Source organism: Aspergillus brunneoviolaceus (genome assembly GCF_003184695.1).
Source record: "Aspergillus brunneoviolaceus CBS 621.78 unplaced genomic scaffold BO95scaffold_101, whole genome shotgun sequence".
Taxonomy (NCBI): Eukaryota; Fungi; Ascomycota; class Eurotiomycetes; order Eurotiales; family Aspergillaceae; genus Aspergillus; species Aspergillus brunneoviolaceus.
This window is the reverse complement of record NW_020290831.1, coordinates 26,557-44,143: the sequence shown is the minus strand read 5'-3', so window position 1 is coordinate 44,143 and position 17,587 is coordinate 26,557. Positions and strand designations below refer to the sequence as shown.

General features: G+C 53.4%; 1 protein-coding gene across 1 annotated transcript; it reads right to left on the bottom strand.

The window, feature by feature from the left end:
• Positions 1-352: 352 nt before the first annotated feature.
• BO95DRAFT_457414 (uncharacterized protein) lies at positions 353-15,714 on the bottom strand (the record flags this gene model as incomplete). The annotated part of the gene is made up of 8 exons (XM_025588480.1): positions 353-465; positions 514-658; positions 723-1,031; positions 1,079-1,357; positions 1,406-1,563; positions 1,615-4,041; positions 4,204-4,207; positions 14,155-15,714. 8 exons carry the CDS (start codon positions 15,712-15,714, stop codon positions 353-355), a joined length of 4,995 nt encoding a protein of 1,664 aa, XP_025436936.1.
• Positions 15,715-17,587: the final 1,873 nt, after the last annotated feature.

Sequence of the window (17,587 nt, the reverse complement as noted above, 5' to 3'; positions counted from 1 at the left end):
CGCCTTGAGCCTCGGCCCCATCACTAATTCTCTCCTTGACCTGACATCTCTTTCAGGCTGTCAATGGGCGAGATCAGCCTTTCCCAAACGCTGTGTTGAACAGTTTCAACACAGAGACGAATGTCATGGGCATTCCTTCTTCAGGATGAGAATAGCATAATCAGTCTGTCACCGACAGACTGGCTCGGATTGGCTGTCATGACCATGGCATCTTGCTTTCTTGCTGCTGCCTGCTGCTGCTGCCTGCTGCCAACAGCTGGAAAGGGATTACGTCTCGGGTAACAAACCCCACGCAGATACCTGCGAGTTCTTCACTTGCGAAACACCGTAGTGCTACCAAACCCCAAGCCCTTTACCAGTTCACATCGCTGAGCTGAAGCTTCCGGGACCGGAACGCCATCCGGTTACTGCCCGACTTGTCGACTCGGGTATCGCGATGGGGAGAGCGTTTCTCGGCAGTGGAGTCTAGAGAAAAATTAGCTTCACGCAACCTCCACATAAATAAAAACATACCTTCGGAGTTGGCATCCACCTCGTTGGTCATCTCGTAGTTCAGCACCAAACTCTTGATCCGCTGTTGCTCCTCCCGGTCCGCCTGCTGCTGGCTTCTCATCGCGACCGCGAAGCTGGAATCGGACGGTAGATCAATGGTGCGAGTCTGTACCGTTAGCATGGTTCTCCATCCCCTAACAAAGAAAAAGAGAAAAAAAAAAAAAACCTACCTGCTGCTTGTTGCCCTTCTTCGTCATCAGCGAGAAAGCCATCGTGTTGGTGGTGGGCTTGGGAGGCTCCGCGACGTTCACGTTCTCCGCCGCAGCCTCGCGACCGGACCGCTTCATGGGCAAAGGGATGTCGAATACGCCCTTGCGCTCGAACTTCCTCGACTCCATGCTCTCAGACATCATCTTTTCAAACTCGCGGTCGAAGTCGGCTTCGGCCTCCGGGTCACGTTCCTCTTCCTGCCGCGTGACGAAGATCTGCTCGTCCTCCGACTCGCTCTCACCGGTGTTGTCGGCGTTGGGACCAGACGCCTAAACTTGTTAGCAAACGATTTCACCACCTTTGGGAATGAACCGACCTCAGCTTCATCGCTGGACTCCTGGTCATCTTCCGCCTCAGGTATGGCATCCTCTTCCAGATCATCGTCCGAAGAACTGCTCTCAGCATCCTCTTCCTCAACATCCACAGGGCGTTCGGAATCCTGCATCTTGTAGTTCTGCGCGACCGCCTCGCCGAAGACTTGCGTAGCTTCGGCAAGGTCCGCCGCCAGTTTCCACTGCGGACGAGCCATCGAGTAGGTATCCTGAACGAGGAACTCAACGTCCATCGGCATCGGGTCTTTGGTGTGCATATAGTACTGCTCGAGTTAGTGTCCAGCTCGGATCAACACTTATTACCAGCGTACCTGGAAGAAGTTAAGGAAGAAATCGAGCTTCTTCTTCGCAGACCCGCGGTCAAAGCAGTGGCCGCACGTGTCGAGCAGCGTGCAGACCAGACGAATGCGGAAGAAGTCATCAGGCAAGTCCAGCGGGCTGACCTTCCCAGCCACTGGCGTTCCTCCTTCTATGGACACGTTAGTGATTCTGCTTTTGATTGACCATGAATACAACTCACCGTGACCGAAGGTGACAATGCGGTACAAGGTATCGAAGATGACGGGCGAGTCGATCATCTTGTAATTGTAGAGTTCTCCCAGATACTTGACCTCCGCAACACGCTTCTGATTGAACTTGAAGTCATTCTGCTCGAGACCCAGAGTTATCTGCTCGAGGACATTGTCCACGATCCCAATCACGAACTCCTGGTGATACCGATAGAGAGCGCTGACCAGGATCGCGAGCAAGTGGATGTTTCCATACTTGACCTTAACCGGTTTGCTGAAGACCTTCTCCAGGATATCGACAACTTCGCCCTCTTCCCAGTGGAGCTTGCGAATTGATTTCAGAATCTTGGTGTAGTTCCGCTTATTCATGTCCAGATATACAATCCGGCGGATGTAGGCTTCCATAGGCGTACGTTCCTTCTGCTGGATGGCAGGCCGGGGTGGCGGATCAACGTAGTAGATGGCATTCTCGATGATCATCCGCTCCTGTTGACCGAGATGTTGAACAGTCTTCTTTCGTCCCAGGGTCTCCAGGAAAGAAGCCATCCGCGGAGCTGTCTCCGGGTTGCGGAGTAAGTAACGACCGCAGTTCTCCAGGAGATAACCGATGATCTCGATGTTCATGCGCGAGAAGTCATCCAGCGAGACCTTGAAGCAATGGAAGATGATATGCTCAGGGACCACGCCGAACTTAGTCAACTCCGCCAGATACCGGACATTGCCCATGCGAACCTGCCCTAAGAACTCCTTCGACTTCCGGCGTTGGAGGCTTCTGAACTCCTCATCAAGGTACGTAGTCAAGCCCTGGGGAATGTCAGGCATATATTGCCCGAGCGTAGCGACCAGGCGAGAGTACAGCGGCAGAAGATCGAGACGTCCCTTGGGGACATCAGAAACCGCCTTGATGAGCCTGTTGCGCGACGCTTTCGAGTTAAGGAAGCAGAAATCCAAGGCCATCTGATCGACGTGGTCCTTGGTCTGTAGGTCGGGTAATTTGGCGAGGAGTGCGTCCACCTGGGCTCCCACAGTCTTGCTTGCAATGGCTGTAGATAGATCGTCGGCATCCGCGTTCTTCTCCTCCGATACTTGAGTCTGAGCGGCGGACTCGGATTTCTCTGCGCCTGCCTCTTCGCCATCCCCTTTCTTCTTGGCTGGCTCCTCGGGATCGGGTTTCTTCTTCCTGGCATCCTCCAGTAGGACAGCTGGCACTTTGCCCTTGAGGTCAACCAGATTCTCGTAAAAGCGCCGCTCTTCTTCATCTTCCCAGATGCCGGCACCCTCACCCTGACCGCGCAGGTACTCCGTCGTCTTAACCAGCCCGATTCCTCCAGCCGATGCCGCATCGGGGTTTTCCTTCTCAGCTAGAGCCGGCATTTCCGCCCCGAGCGCCTCGCAAAGGACTTGGGTGTTGGCAACTAGTTTCTCCAGCGACTTGGTCTGCTTCTCGAAGTTGGCCTGACGGTCCTCGAAGATCTCGCCACTTTTCACGTACGCCTCGGCATTGCGCCGGCTCTGAGCCGTCAATGCCCTCTGATCACGGACAACATGCGCCTTGACGTCCTCCAGGTACCGGTTCAGGATATGGCGGAAACGCAGCTGGAGTTTCTCAGGGATCAGCGGGGGTTCGTTCTCTTCCGCCTCGCACTCAGCACTACTGCTATTGACTGCATCTCCCGAGGCGCCATTCGTGGTGGTCGTCGCGCCGTCCGCCTCGACCGTCTTCCGGCCTTCCTCCACCAACTTGGTCCCCAGCACATCCCAACTGAAGCTCTTCACAAACAGGACCGCCAAGGGGAGATTCAAGTGATCGCGATCGTGGCCCAGAAGATCCTTGAGCACTTCCATGGGAAACGGCTCCGACTCCTTCTCACCGCCGCCGTCCCTGGTCGCCGAGAGCAGCGCCTTGTTGCTCTTCACGGGCCCGTCGGTCGCCTTCCCGACCACGCCGGCATCTTTCCCCTTGGCCGCCGCGGCCCCGAGGTCATCCGGGCGGTCGATGTCGTCCAGGGTGCGCAGCACGCCCACCAGCCAGAGCTCCGTGACGACGCGCAGCAGCACCCGGTGGCGCGACAGGCGCTCCTTCTCCTCGCGCTCGCGCACCTCCTGGCTCAGGGCCTTGAGCTGCCCTTTGTCCGGGGTGCTCAGCCCGCGGCCCAGCAGCCATCCGAGCTGGCGTGTGAACTCGCCGGGGCCGAACCGCTGGTGCAGGGCGCTGGCGATCTCGACCCCCGTGGCGATCTCGCCGGGCGACTTGAGCTTGCAGAGTCCTTCATAGCAGGCCGAGATGATCTCCGACAGGTACTTGTGGAGCGACAAGGTGCGGATGTCGGCGAGAAAGGTGGCTTGGGCGGAGGCGTTGATCCCCGTGCGGAGGCGCTTGATGAAGGCGGTGTTTTTCTTGAGGGCGGAATCGAGGGATTTGCTGACGGGGAAGGCATCTGTTGTGTTGCGGCGATGGGATTAGTTATAGACATTAACCTCCGGGCAGCTGGCCAAGTGTGTGGTGTGTGTTTTTGTGTTTGGGTAGGGAGAAAGTGAAAAGAAGCCGGAAGGAGGACGTGGTGCGTCATTATCGGAAAGGGAAAAGGGCATAAGTTTACCAGTCTCGCCAGCCCAGGCTCGCTCGTTGAGATCGCGGAGTTCCCCTGTATGTAGAAGAGGTGGGGTTAGTCAGTCGTGTCTTGGGGGAGAAAAGCTGTTCTGGTGAGGTTTACGCTTTCGGTGACGATCCATGGCGTGGCCGCCGGTGCAATGTTCTCGGTTTATGGTGGGTGGGATGGATTTCAACTATCCAGAATTCCTTTCAGCGAGTGGGAAAGGAGGGCGCATAAGTGACCTGAACGCCACATTGGGGAGAATGAGAGGGAGAAAGTGACGCGCGCACTATTTTGGGGCGTCAACGTCAGGGAGAGGTGAAAGATTGCAAAGTTGAGAGTGGCTGACGAAAGTTGCAGTGAGTGACGGACCGAAGGCGGAGGAGGAGAAGGAGGGCGGAGGGGGAAGAAGGAAAAGCGGCTTGGATGATCGTCTTTCGCTTTTCTCCACTCATGGCGATAACCAAAGCGGACTATACAACAGCCAATTTCTACTACTCTCTTTGCGCATAACTTTGTTGCTGTTTTTCTTCACTATCATTATTGAAGTCAGAAGATCTGTGACAATAATTATACTCCTATGAATTAAAGTTAACCGGCCCCCGCCAGCGACATCATCTGGCAATCGTGCCCCGTATTTTTCCCCGCATCAGCAGTCAGTTCAGCACAGATTCATGGAAGCAATTAACCAGTATACAGCAGTTATAGCAGACGCAGTAGACTTTTGCCTAAACTAGCCGCTGCAATCTCCTTCCTCCATACATCTGCATTGTGTGAACTAATCATAAAGCACATTCATCCGCATAAACCGATTCACTCACCAATCCCATGCTCAACCATCATCATCATCATCAGAAACATCATGATAATCATAAGGAAAAATCACCAAAACCACCCGCTATCATAATCATCGGTCGCCCATACCCTTCACCACCCAATCCAACCTCCACGAACCCGATTAGTGAACCCCCGCCGGCGCCTCCGAGAATCCGGGCCTGTCTCCCTCCTCATCCTCCAAATCCAACAACCGAGTCTGCAGCTCATGCTTCTGGTCCTCGTTGCTCCAGCTCTGCTGACGAACCACAGGCGGTTTCCAGGGCTTTTCTGTCCTTGTGCTAGCGGGACCGGCGGCTGCACCCAGATCAGCCCCGGAAGAGGAGGCGATACCGGAGCGGTCTGCTGAATTGTCTGTTGGGAGCTGGAAGACGTCTGAGTCGGGACGGTTGGTTCGGGATTTGTTGATGGACATTTTATGATGGTCTTTCCCTTGTGTAGTTGTTCGGTGGGGATGCGGTAGGGAGATGTAAAGGGAGGTAGGTAATTGTAGAGGTGGAACTCTGTGGTCGGATTTTTGTTCGATAGGTGTGTTGGAAGTGAGCCAAGTGTAGTTGGGAGGACTGGGGCGAGATTGAATGAATTTAAGAGGAGAGGAGAGAGAGAGGGTTGCGTTTCAATGCAATGATAGCACCACCCTTCGGAATGACGTCTCCTGCGTGGCGGTGGCTTTGCTTCTTTTGTGAGACGATAAGAGACAAGGCGATGGCAAGAACTTCGGCGATCAGAAGAAAAGTTCTGGGATCGTTGAGAAGGGAAGCAGAGCAGAAAGAAGAGGGGGGAAGGAACTGGCCACCGCTGTTGGGGAGGAAATCAACGTCACTTCCCGGTCTAGAATGTCTAGAATGAGGGGAAGCAAGTAGTACAGAATGAGGAGGTCCAGGGAGGTACGAGAAGCTACTTTATGGTCCACCTGATTCCCTCTACTAGAGCTTGTACTGTACATACTCGCTCTCCACTGTTCGTATCGCCACATTATGCAATTAATTCATTCCTTCATTCAATCCTCACGCAGACCTTCGAAAAGTGCCTCTGCTCATCCATATACCGATAAGCCTCCTCGACCTCCTCAAACTCAAATACCCTCTCATCGATCGCCGGCTGGATCCGATGTTCCTCGATGAACCAATTCATCTCCTCAAACTGCTGTCTCGTGCCTAGCAGAACTCCTCTGACCGTACACAAGTTCACAAGACAGTCGATCAGAGTATTGACATTCGAGTCTGGAGCACCTCCCAGCAGACCCGTCATGGCAATCACCCCCTCCGGCCGCACGGCCTTCAGCGACTGGCTCGCAGTCGACAACCCACCAACGTCGACCACGAGATGCACACCCTTCCCGTCTGGCGTCAACTGTCGCGCAGACTCTCCCCACTTGGGATTGCGCCGGTAGTTGAGCACATGGTGCGCGCCGAGAGCTTGGAGGCGCTGTGCTTTGGTGTCGGAGCTGGTCGTGGCGATCACGGTGGCACCTGCTGCCACTGCGAACTATATAGCATTCAGTTCAATTCATCGAGCCGCCCAGAGAACAGGAAAGCAATGAGCAGGCTAAACGCCAGGGAGAAGACAGTACCTGCAGAGCAATAACTGATACCCCACCTGTCCCCTGTACCAACACAACATCCCCCTTCTTCGATGCGCGCGACGACAGCCCGAACAACGCATTCCAGGCCGTCAACGCCGCGCACGTCAACGTACTTGCTTCCACAAACGACAGACTGGACGGCATTTTCACCAGCGCGGTCTGATGGAACACGGCGTACGGACGCAGCGTCCCGTCTATCCTCTGGCCCAGTCCACTGCCGATGTCCGCGAAGGTGACCGGCTCGGATTTAGGCTTGTGCGGCACCATGTATGTGCAGACTCGGTCCCCGGGTTGGAAGGCCTGCACCTGAGGCCCGACACTTTCGACGATGCCGGCACCGTCAGATGCAGCTACCACATTGGGGTTGATAACGAGGGAATGGGAGCCCTGAGCGGTGGACAGGAATTCAGCTATTAATTGTCCGATGGCGGAGGGGAAGAATAGACTATAAGAGATGAAGGACAGTGCATATCTTGGCGATGGCTAAGTCTCGGTGATTAAGCGATGCTGCATGGATGCGCACCAAGACGTCATGGTCGCCCAAGGAAGGGACGGATTTATCATCAATGAGTCTGAGACTTGAGAGACCTTGCTGGCCTCCAAGGATCCAGGCCCGGGAGACGTGCATTCTGGCTTTCGAGTAGTTTCAGGAATGTGACTCGGGAATCAGTACGCCTTCAGATGGGACTCGAGAGATACGACGACTCTCATAAACGGGGGAAAGACCCGCATAAAACATCTTTGCAGCCATTGGAATTGAGGGAACCAAATCAAGAGAACCCTGGATTCAAATGGAAGCTGGCGGGCGGGCTGCACATTTTCGAGTCTGCCATTGCCATGATGTGGGGACCTTGAATCATGCTGATGTGCCGGCAAGGCAACACCAAAATGGCAGCACGACTCAATGGATTCCATGTGCCGAAGTCTAGAGCCAGAATTGACCAATCCGAGGGCGAGCAGTGGGGAGTGACCGTTGACCCGGGCGGAAGTTCGGATGCATTCCAGTTTGTTGGGCGGCTTGCAGCAATTTGACCCACAACAGGTCTTTCTTCATCTCCTCAACCCCCAAGTCTACGTGAGTGAGGGCGGAATCAAGGTGGACGACTAGAAGAGCAGCAAGCTCGAGCTCGAGCTGAGGGTCTTCATCCACCGCAATCGCGGTGACCAGCGCCGTCCAACTACGCCAAGTTGATGTCGTCACCCGCAAACCAAACGAGAGATAGTCAGGCCACGCTGGAGGCTTGAAGCGAAGTCCTCTTTGCAGCGATCACTAACTTGTCGATGAAAATCAGTGACACCTGCCAGTCCACGGAACTGGGCTGGAGGGTGATCGGTATCGACATGTACGGCAACGCCTTGAGCGACCCGCTGGGCTGTTCCTGACCGGTGAGCCATCCCACCGACGAGACGGCCTGTGTCAGCCTGGTCATCGACGAGGAACTGAACTTTGTCGTCACGAGCGGCTTCATTCCTGGCTGGGTTCATCCGACAACGGAATGTTTCTGCCTTTATTCCGGATAGGATGACTGCGGCGCAGGAGGCTCGGGATGTATGGTACGAGGAAATGGTAGCCAATGCTACTCTGCCTGCGCTGGCGCCTATGGAAGCTACGTGAAATACTTCTGAGGTGCTCCGGTTCTAGGGCGATCAACTCCAGGCCATGCAGATTAATGTTTCTATGAAATTAGTACAATGGCTTGACGCTTACGGCTCCCTATGCTTCCCCAGCGAGTGGTCGAAAGACGACCGACGCGCAGTATCAAGATGCCTGGACGCATTAGAACCCAACGGACTGCGCATACCCTTTGATAGATCCAATGCAGAAGTCTGGCAATAAATACGACAACGAGCATATCCTGGAGCTTCAGGTGGTTCCCATGTCCTTCCAGTATCTGACTGCTCAAAAATTAGCCTCGGATCAGCAGGCCACTCTCGACTTGGTTGATTGCTCGTTCTGTCTTGATACAGCCCGGGGGGTGATAAGAGGCTGCATGAGGATCTTCTACTTAAGACGTTCTTGTACATCGGTGACGCATACGACCTGGATCTCGCCAAAAGCCCCAATTTCGAAACATGTCAGCCCTCGGTAGCAGCAGGGATAAGGGAACCCTTCTACCTTTTGCAACGAGAGTTCAATGGGATGAAATCAAGGGTCTTCCGAAACATCGCCTTGGTGGACGAGACAAACTGGCCAACATTTGTGGCTGACACTACAATAAAGGATCGCAATGAAAGAACTCTAGGCAGCTATTGCGGTCTGGAATTATCTCAATGACCCTGAAGTGGAGGAGTCGTCTGTGGATTATGCCAACAATTTTGAGCAGTTTTCGAGCGTAGGGATGAAAGATTGGACAACGTCCATGGTGAAACAACAGCGTTTGCAGGCGCCGGGAAGCAATGGAGGAATGGCTATCTCGACTATCAGGTGGAGCGCAGTTGAGCTCCATGGTTCCGCCCCACGCCTCCGGCCAATAGTAGAGAGCGTTCTTAAACCCCCGTCTTCGTGATTCTCCTGCTTCAGTCCGTTCCGTCTTCTGGTCCCCAAATCAACAACAAGATGACGGTGACCATCGATAGCCTTCCTGCAGAGCTCCGAAGACAGATCTCCCTCTTGGTAAGCCGATCATGAAGACAGACGAGATTCCCGAATAAACACTGACAAGACCTGATAGGTCCTGGATTCTTCCTGGCATGATCTGTCCGCTCTTAGTCAAACTAGCCGGGCCTGGCACAACGTCGCGGCTCCTCAGCTATATCAGGACCTACGCATCAAGTTCCATGATCTGGCAAGCTTGCAACATGATGTCTCCGCGTTCCATACCGATGGTCTTGGGCGGCAATACCTGCCCTATGCCCGCAATCTCGATCTTGTTTGTCTAGCGAAACCATCGTGGATAGATACTCCAAAAGCCGAAGATCTCTGGAAGCAGAAGAACTGGTACAACGAATTTGTCAGCTTCAAGCCGCGAGCTGCGGAAGACGGCTTCTTACACGAGAGCCTCACGAATGATTGCTGTGACAAAGATCACCTATTTCTCCGCGATAAAGTGGGCGAGTACCCGCAAAATGAGTGGGAGCCTATCTTTGCTCTGATTGCGCGGCTTCAGCATCTTTACGTATGCAACTATGTGGTGATCAACACGTTTCCTGCTCCTCTCCTCGATATACTTCAACAGTCTCACCCTCTGTGCCGCCTGAACATCTGGACCTCCCAATGCCTTTCTATCGACATCGACGGGCTGGGACGTTGCTGCAAGCTGGTAAGGAAGGAGGCGAGAAGGCCATTTGAACTCCGAATCCTCCGAGCGCCGAGTCTCCATACCCTGAATGTAGTCTACACGATGGGGTTGCATCCGCGAGAATGGCGATGGATACACCTCGACGAGCCCATGCCACTCATCTTCACTGCCCCCAATCTAAAGCATTTGATCATCGACGACAAACGCGAAGGTCGTGACAATCCAATCGAGATAGTGAAAGAGGAGTGGGAAGACTTCATCTCCTTCTACAGCAAGCTTGTCCCAGTTGCCCCGGCCACCTATTCCCTCGAGTCCCTGAGTTTCCGAAGTGACGGTGCCGGGTTGGCTCAGGAGCAGATCCTGCTGCGCATCTCCACCATGACTGACCTATCTCGACTACGGTCGCTGGAGATTGGGGTCTATTCGGAGCCAGAGCTGTTGGCGAAACTAGCTGCGCGATTGACCGGACTAGAACGGCTGTACATCAAGATGGTCCCGCGGTCCAATGGGGTCCGTCGTGGGGTCGCTCCAGACCGCGAAGAGATGATTGCCGCCGTGCGGGCTTTCCGTCCGTTGAAATACCTCCGCCTGATCAGCCTGCGGAGCTTCTCATCCCTCGATCGGATTGTCTCGCACCACGGCCGGGCACTGAAAGGGCTGAGCTTGGAGGCCTCGTACCGCCAACGACAGCAACCTGACGATGAGGGCCACAAGTACCCCGTCAATGACGGCGAGCAGCTCCGGTACCTGGCTCGACTCTGCCCCGAGCTGGAAGAACTCCATCTCCCGCTGCTGCGCACGGGTGGCGATGCCCGCGAGTGCGATTTATACCGGGCAATCGGCCAGTGGAGCCATCTCCGTCAGGTCGTTCTTGACTTGGACTGCGATCCGCGGGTTGCTGGGGTGGCCGATGAAAGAGACGTTCTGGGTGACCTCACGTGTCTTCGGGAGATCCTCCACAACGCTGCCATCGACGAGGCGCTTGCCGCAGGCATCTTCAAGCTCATGTGTTCCGGTCAGGCTAACGAATCGCTCAAGCAGGTCCGCGTCAATCTTTTGTCACTTGGGATTATTTTCCCCCAGTCACTGGTCAACGTTCTCCGGCAAATTAGTCAGTCATTCCTCGTCACCCGGCCTGGGTTACCGCCAACTGCGGAACTGCAAGTCCAGGCGGTTGGGACCGTCGCGTGGCAGCTGTGGCATGAATGGATCCTCGTTGACGACCCGTCCATGCGGACTCCGCCGCCGGTCCAACAGATACTGGAGGAGTGGTGGCCGCTTAACTCGGATCGAAATCGCAGTAAGAGCTGGGAGGAGATACCGCTGCTGGTTAAGAGCTTTCCTTTGGAGGCTGGTATTGAGCGCGACAGTGATGCGCGAGATAATAGAGGCAGCAGCATAGGAGACGCGAGCAGCTGAGTAGGAACTACCATCCGATCGTCATGTACAGTACCTACTCATCTTGTGACGGAGGCTTGGATGCCTGCCATTAATACAATATACCGCTAGACTCTGTATCTACTAGTTCAACTTAGTAGCCTCAATAGCACCATCATCAAGTCGAGCTATGAGCCTTTTTGCTCGGTGAACTGCCTTCCATTGGAACCACCCTCTCTTCATCAGTTCTTGATGTCTTTCACGGCTTTGTCTATTCAGAGATGGTATGATCCATTCTTCGTACGATGATCAATCCTTTTCGTCGGGGAGCGTAGTCCTCTCCTCACCAGCCCAGCTAACCACCATTGCATCCAACCAGTGCGGTCCACTCACCACCGGTCTATTCCCACGAATCGACCTTTTCATCGATTCAAGTTACTTTCTCTTGGTAAAGGAGATGAAATATGACGGATTGAGCTCAGATCTGCCGGCGCTCTCCATGCGCTTTTCTCAACTCCGACATTGCTCACTTTGTTGCATTGACTGCTCTAATGCTTTCCTTTCCTTTCCTTCTCTTTGCTATCTCTTCTCAGAATGGCGAAACAAGAGGAGCTCAGTTAAGAGCCCTCAAATGTAAGTCTCTTAGGTAAAGTCCCTTCTTGAAACCGGAAACGGGTATACTGTGGACTAGGGCTGTCGATGTCATTTACCTTCCACAACACAAGGCTGAAAGACAGTACTTGACTCCTCCTGCAGAACAAAAACCAGATTCTACCTGTTTCCTGTACCAACACTGCCCCTTCTTCGGTACGCGCACGACGACAGCCCGAACAGCCAAAGGGAGAGGGCGGATTTAACATCGATGAGTCTGAGACCTGAGAAGTTTTATCCCAACACCTCGGGCATCCAGTCCTGTCAGCGACCAACGTCTCTCTCCCGACGATCCAATCAACAACCAACACCCTCGACCCAAGACGAAAGAACTTCTACACCGGCGAGCGGTACTTGGACCTCAATGACCCAGTTCTCCGTGAGGTACTTGTGCTTAGAAGCAGACCCAGTCATAGACTACCAGATACGATCATCCTGCGTGTTGAGCATAGCGTCCGCGATCCACGCTCGTGTCCCCACAGGGCATGACACTACACTATCGAATCAGACAGACATGAAAATACTCCGCCCGTCAAGACACGGACACCCCACTCTCTAAAAGCAACAGACTCGCATGGATGGGATGGGGACACTGGCAAATAAAATCGTTCGCATACATCGCAGCAGGCGCAGTTGTGTAGGGGCAAAAACAAAAAAAAAGGGGGGGGTCCAACAAGGTTCGATTTCTCAAGATCGAACAGCTAAGTCTGTGGTTGTCGAGTCGAGCAATCCAGACTTGGTGGAATTGTATAGTAAATATCGAGTTTGTGGTGTACTGTACCCATTAGTCTGGGGCTGAGGAGGGCAGAACTGTGCCAGTTAGGTGCCTAAGAAAGTACCTATTCAGGAAGCCTGGTCTAATTCCAGCAACGCCTGTGCACCGTGGACATAAGAACATGTTACCATTCCAAGTAAAAGAAACAATTTAATGGGAAAAAATCCAAATCAAGCTCCATCCACCTTAATTAGAGAATTCCATTTTCTAGAACAAAGACCAGAAAATCAAGGTTGATGCACGTGCTATGATGTACCGTGCATGCCCTGCAGCGGCCTACTAAGTAGTATAAACCCCTCTCCAGCCAATCAAAGTGCAGCATATGTGTACAATCTCAAATGGTACGTTCCTATTGGTCGGATGACAACTATACCACACTTGATAAAAATTGAATACCCTAGGAAGAACAATTGAATCAATCTCAGAATCCACAATTGTACTTATTCTGCTCCTGTCAATAGACAATCACAAAGTGAATATATTATTGGAGCTAAATAATACTAAGTTGAAGTTAATTTGACTTACTTAACTACCTAGCAATCAGCCACAACAATTACAGTACAGAGATAATACTTCCTTTTGCTGCAGTCTCTATTCCACTCTTCCCCTTGTATTAGGCTATTAGGACCTCCAATGCACATGCTATACACGCCTACGTTCTACTGATGCCACCCCCACCCCCACTCTCCATCGAACAAGATACCAGCTGAGTGGTACTGGGTCGTCCTCTCCCTCCCTTCAGACCACACGTCTCCGAGTGCCATTGTCTGCTGTAGAACCTGCAAATCGAGAGCCCGAATGAACTACCTCGAGCCCCAGAGAGCTATCATACAAGGGACGAGGGCTTGGGCGTAATTTCTCTACTTTAATACCCCAAGACCCACCGGGCCTACACAACTTCCCATGGCAATACAAAACACACCAAGTCCTCATTATCAACTAAGCTTTTGTTCCATGAGAAACCTTTAATGTAACATACAAGTCATCAGAGGGGGGCATGGTGTTTGGATGCGAACAAGAAAGACAGAACCACACCAAAGAGACTGTTGCCAATATAATTGAAACGAATCCTGACGTCTCAAAAGTCATCCATCACAAGAACCACAGCCTATTCCTCAACGGTTGAGCGGGACCATCCACATCCACACACACACACACACATACACATCACCAAACGAAAGACAGAGGGAAAGAAAGAAAAAGAACAAAAACCGCCGTCATCATACACCTTCATCAAACATGAAATAAACAGGGTATGCCCACGCCAACGCTATGCGAGTCCTTGTACAGAAACAAAATAACAGGGGGAAGAGGGTGGGGGGAGGAAGGAAAAAGTCAAGCATAGCAAGATATGTACCAGGAAATCAAAGAAGGCAAGTATTCTTAGATGATATATGATTCTTTCTTATTTATTTTGGCTTGCGCCAGAAGTATTGCTGCAGAGGACCAGTCAGCTGGGATCGCTATCGATAATCGATTGCAAGGGTCATTCATACCTTGTGCTGCTTGCGGCAGTTTCGGAGGCCGGGTTTCCGGAGATCATGAACAACGGCCTCCCGTCGCATATCGTCCTCATCAAAGTCCGGGATATAGTAGTATTCACTCTCCAGAGCCTTCCCCGCGGCATCCTTTCCTTCACGGGCGACTTTGCCAATGCACTTCGTGGTATCCAGAATCGCACGGATCTCTTCTCTCGTGGGTCCCTGTCTCGAGTGACTGTCCCGTTTCCACAGAGCCGGCGGAAGGTTGTTGAGGATGGTGGAGAAGGGCGTCGAGGAGAGACGGGAGAAAGCCAGCTGGTTGACAGCGTGGTTCTGAACGCGTTCACCGCTTTCATCAAGCGGCTGTGGCTTGACCGGTGTGGCATCCTCCTGACTATCGCCATCGGCAGCGGACTCTACGGTCTTGGTTGTTTGTTTCGGGGATTTGGCGTGCTCAAGGCCCTGGGACGAGAGCTGATTGCGTGGACGAGCAGGCTGCAGTGGGGACTCGTCTGCTGTGAAAGAAGCCATCCGGGGCAGGAGGTTCTCGCCGAACGGCCCAAAAGAATGAATGATAGGGTCATTCTCCTCGTCGTGATCCGAAAAGTCGTCATGTCTACTCAGGTCGCTCAAATCACTCGACTGTGAGCTCTGCAGGAGGTCCTCCACACTGGAAGAAGTCGTCTGGGTATCATCGGCAAGCAACGACCCGGCAGATACGGGGCGACGAACAGGCGAGCCCTCGTCTTCGTACACGACCACAGCGTTCCGCGAGCGTGTCGGGGTATACAGAGGAGAGGATGGCGGCACCAGAGACTTTACAGCGGGCGAGGGGGAGACTGGGGATGCCAGGCGTTGGCGTTCGACCGCAGGGCTGTCATGGATACTCCGAATTGATTGTCCCTTGCGTTGTTTAGGCGTGGTTTCCTCTTCCCAGGTCTGCTCTGAATCTGTGGAGGTATAGTCCTTCTTATCATTCCGAGGCCACAGGACGAGCACGCGAGCCTCGTGGACGTCGATCATGATATCAGCGTCCTTGATATCCGAGGTGAATGTCTTGCCCTTGCCCAAGTCGTAGGTTTTCCCCTGGCAGTGTAGCTTGATTCCGTTCCAACCCAGGCACATAATCTCCACCGTATCACGGTCGAATGGGTTAGGGGCGGGCTTATATCGGGCTTTGACATGGACCCTTGAGATCATTCGGTTGGCCGCAAGTTGGTGATGACACGAGGCACTGGATCTCCCCATCAAGACCGGCTCACCACTCTCAGGCAGCATCAATTCGGGGACGGTAGACAGAGGGGTCCGTTCCGAGGTCGAAGTAAATGTACGTCGAGAGGCCGGACGCGGCAGAGCCATTCGGGGAGGGGAGGAGGACATGATATGGGTCGACGAGGTCGGGACCGGAGTGGGATAGGTGGAAACGATGCCATGGTCTTCGCGTGCTACACGCTTCTGTGGTCGGGGCAGGGACGGGGACGAGCTCAATGGCTCGAAAGCAGGCAATAGGGCCGCCGGACGCTTGATACCTGCCACAGGAGCAGCTGTACTGCTCCTTGGCGGCGAGGACTCCATGTTGGCAGACTTGTCCTTCGCGTCGTACACGTCTGGGACGAAGCTAAAGTAATTAAGATTATGGTCACTCGAGAAGCTGCAGAGGGATTGAGTCAAAGATCCCACAGATCAATTGGAGACCTATCTGATCGCGTCGAGGACAAGTAGGAGGAGGAGCAGAGGGGAGGGGGGGTCTCTATGTTCTATAGGAGTGGAAGATAGCGATTGGGAGGGAGGTGACGACTTGGTTTCGTGCAGACCAGACCAGAAGGAAAGTAGTTGACTAGACGCGGAGACAGAAGCGTGTCAAGGACGAGCAAAGGAAGGGAAGGAGCACTGAGGATTCATCTGCCCCAAGACGACAGGGTCCAGGGAGGTTGGGTCAGGCTTCGAGGAGGAGGAGGAGGGAGGAGGGGGGGGGGTTGAGCACAAAGCACAAAATGTTTCGACCGTAGGGGAAAAAACGAGAAACATTGAAGAAAAGGGTGAAAGGATGTGTGGTGTGTGGTGTGTGGTGGAATGTCTGCCCCGGAACGGAGCGTCTCGTCCTTCCAGCGCGGAAATGCACGCTTACAGTCCGAGACGCGTTCGATAGGCGCCGGGCGAGAGTCTTAGAGCTCCACCATCGAGCTTCGCGCAGCAGCAGCAGCAGCAGCCGCCTCGAACGAATTGCACTGACAGCGCATGGTTGGTATTTATAAATGGGGGAAGAACAGGGAGAAAAAGTGGCCAGGCCCAGAAATGACAATGGCCTGCATTTAGTTAGTCTGTCACTCTCTCTCTCTTTAGATTCAGAACACTCTGAGTATTGTTGTTGATTTGTTTCAAGGCAAGGGATGGGCCTGAGTTCGGAGCCTCGACACCCCAGGCAGTCAAGGCGCGTCGCTCACTCGAACCAGATAACGCGTGGCACGTGATGTTGTGTCACGTGAATGCGTGACGCCTTGCCTCGTCGGTGGCACGCTAGTCTGCCTCCGGACTAGTCATGCCAAGGCCCCGGGGCTGTCTGTCAAGTCACTGAATTATTGATGACCTCAACAGTCATTGAACACAAGCGCTGCACCCTTAAGTCCAAGCCGGAGCATACCTGACCCAATTCAACCTTGACGTCTTGCACAACTCCCTGAAATGTACTAAAACCTGCTTGCGCCTCCACTGATCACCCTCCAGCCTCCGGTCCCAGCTCTAGGCAAACCGAAGATGATGTGAGGCATGATGGTGCCTCCATCTCTTCACATTTCAATGACGAAAAGAACAAAATCACTGCCGACGTATCTTCGCCCCCAACCATGTGAACTTTTCCCAGCCCCCCTCTTCCCTCTGACCAACCATCATCCAACCTTTCACAAGCACCTGAAAAGGACATAGTCTCTCCTTCGCCTCTTAATTCCAGCCCGATGCTCAATGGCATTGAAGTACTGCACTCCGTCCACCCCAGCTCTGTATCCCGAGCTCACCACCCAGCCCGAGAGCAGATGCACATGCAAAGTACACTCACTCACCCACTCACTGTATGCGCCTACTAGCCCAGCATCACCTACTCAACACCTAGTAAACTCCCACTACTTCCAGAATTGGCCATCCAAACGATTGTTCTCTCTTTGGAGCGAATGCACAACTCGCCCCTTCAACCAGCAAATCCCACAAGAAAACACCCACCCACCCAACCGAATAAGACACAGCACAAAACATACAGAGAACAGACCCCGATAGAAGCACTCGTACGAATAGCCCACACCGACAGACCACACAGTGGCACACACCCAGCCTCCCCAAGATCGGGGAGGGGATCCACTCCTGCAATGCACATTCCAGAACATTTTAAGACTAGATCCAGTCGACCGTGCATGACACGGGTGGAGATGCCGCCTGGGGAATGTAAGTTAACGTACAC